Raw genomic sequence first — 1,809 nt, 5'->3', positions numbered from 1 at the left:
GCCAGGTCTGTTTTGCAATCCCTTATGCTGAGACAATATGACCTAAAAAAACTCCCGAGGAGATGCCAAAGACACATTTGTCGGGGTTGAGAGAAATCCCATACTCGCAGCATCTGTCAAAACATTGCTCTAGGTGTCCCCAGTGCTCTCGAATCAAGCTATAGAGAACTTGGAAGAATGCTTGGGAAAGGGACTCCATATAACAAACGCAAGAATGTTATATACAATAGCAAGTCACCTGCCGCATAGGCAATGGCAACAGCTCTCTCTCTTTAACAAAACCTGTTTGTGATGAATGACTTACTGTGGAGGAAGCCCAAAATAAATAGAACAAAACAAATTGAAGATTTTGTTCTTGATTTAAGCTCTCTCAATCCCATGATTCGAGATATGGATTGACTTTTCAAGTCCAAAACGTCAATTGATCTCCGCTTTTTCAATGCATTCCAAAACACAACAGCCTTTCATGGAAAAAAACAATCCTAGTTTACCAGATTTTGGTATGATCCAAGATAAGGTGCCTCTCGGTAGCGCACATGTTTAATGTTGGAGCAAACAGACTCTTCTACAATCTTTGAATTATAATGCCTACCCAATGGCTATAATTAACGCTCCAATTTGCATGTCCTGAATAATCAGAGTTTGTGTAGCCCACAACTCCTGTATCCTGGCTGCCATAGCAAATACACAATTCTCCCTCCTTGCAAATCAATGCTGAGATACACACCACACCCTCAACTTGTGAACAGCATAGGCATGTTGCTGTGAAACAGCAAAACATTACAGGCCAAATGTACAGATCCAAGCTCAGATGATCGAGTTAGCAGCCACGCAGCGTGTCAAATACGCAATGGAGAAAAATCAGGTTTGCATTGTCACTTGACAAGATAATCAAGAGCAAACTAAAACATTGTGACAAATGAGATCTCTTACATCTGATGAAATCATCTGTTTACAGGTGCTTTAACAGCTCTTTATGATTAAAGCTACCCGGTGCTTAGCCTACTGGAACGAACTCAGAGTTGAAGGCACTGCAGCGGAGGTGTCCGAGCAGGCAAGTCCTCGAAAGAAGAACAAAACAACATGAAGGAAAGCATCCACTCAAATATGCAGCCTCCCATGCTGGCATGTGAATTGCAAGCCACGATAATGCCCTGCTTGGATATGAAGGCCAGCGCAGTTGCCTCTTTGGCTGGCTTATGCATGTTGGTTGCCACCTTCTGGAAGCTATCCAGCTGCAAAGAAAAGCTTAAATTTCCTCCTCACTTTCTGCTAAGAGCAATAATCCACAGAAAAGAAAAGCTTAGATGAGCTTGACTGCCATGTAAGAATTCATTTTTCCTTTCTGATACTTCTAGTTGAGAGCAAGATCGCACCTCCTGTGCCTGCGTAAAAGGGGGAAGGGCAAAGGAGCCATCCTTGTTGGAGAAGAGAGGCAAGTGCTTCTGCAGGGATGGATGGGACTTCAGACCGCTGAAATCAAGAGCAGCCATTCCGTGTGTGTTTTCACCTCTGTCTTTCTCTCGCTAGGCGAAGCCGACGTGATGAACAAATGTCACAGTGCCTTTGTATTCTGGGCGATACACCTTTCTCTTACTCAGGCACATGAAGATTATGGCATTTGCTTAAAAAGTAATCACCTTTTTAGAAGAGAGCAAGATTTAGCCACGCGTCTTAAAAGGCTAGTATTACTAGGGTAAGACCCCGGGGTTAACACACATTTTCCCCATAATTATAGACTAGGTGCTCCACGCCTAGACTCGCCCTAGCGCAAAGCGTCGGAGCGGGCGCAATTTTCGCGGCAGGGGT

General features: G+C 44.0%; 1 protein-coding gene across 3 annotated transcripts; it reads right to left on the bottom strand.

Annotated features, from left to right (window-relative positions):
• Positions 1-879: 879 nt before the first annotated feature.
• LOC148030124 (proteasome subunit beta type-5-like) lies at positions 880-1,593 on the bottom strand. 3 transcript variants are annotated; one of them, XR_015692263.1, is made up of 2 exons: positions 1,377-1,593; positions 880-1,272 (listed from the first exon to the last, which is right to left on the bottom strand). XR_015692263.1 is itself a non-coding variant. In XM_087687203.1 (2 exons), the coding sequence occupies exons 1-2, from the start codon at positions 1,491-1,493 to the stop codon at positions 1,017-1,019; spliced, it is 336 nt and encodes a 111-aa protein (XP_087543329.1). In that variant the 5' UTR covers positions 1,494-1,593; the 3' UTR covers positions 880-1,016. The 3 variants fall into 3 exon arrangements, 1 of the variants encoding a protein (XP_087543329.1); XR_015692262.1 differs by having other exon boundaries at positions 880-1,269; XM_087687203.1 differs by having other exon boundaries at positions 880-1,235.
• Between the last annotated feature and the right edge of the window lie 216 nt (positions 1,594-1,809).

The sequence above is a fragment of the Lygodium microphyllum genome, chromosome 10, assembly GCF_053477565.2.
Source record: "Lygodium microphyllum isolate KBCC chromosome 10, Lygodium_microphyllum_v1.1.10, whole genome shotgun sequence".
In the NCBI taxonomy this organism is placed as follows: Eukaryota; Viridiplantae; Streptophyta; class Polypodiopsida; order Schizaeales; family Lygodiaceae; genus Lygodium; species Lygodium microphyllum.
Note: the sequence above shows the minus strand (reverse complement) of the source record. Positions and strands in the feature narration are given on the sequence as shown.

Bases quoted from the DNA above. Each gene is read 5' to 3' on its own strand.
- LOC148030124 (XM_087687203.1), bottom strand. From the start codon at position 1,493: ATGGCTGCTCTTGATTTCAGCGGTCTGAAGTCCCATCCATCCCTGCAG. The intron at 1,236-1,376 runs GTGCGATCTTGC...TTTTCTTTGCAG, and splicing joins CTTTTACGCAGGCACAGGAG to CTGGATAGCTTCCAGAAGGT.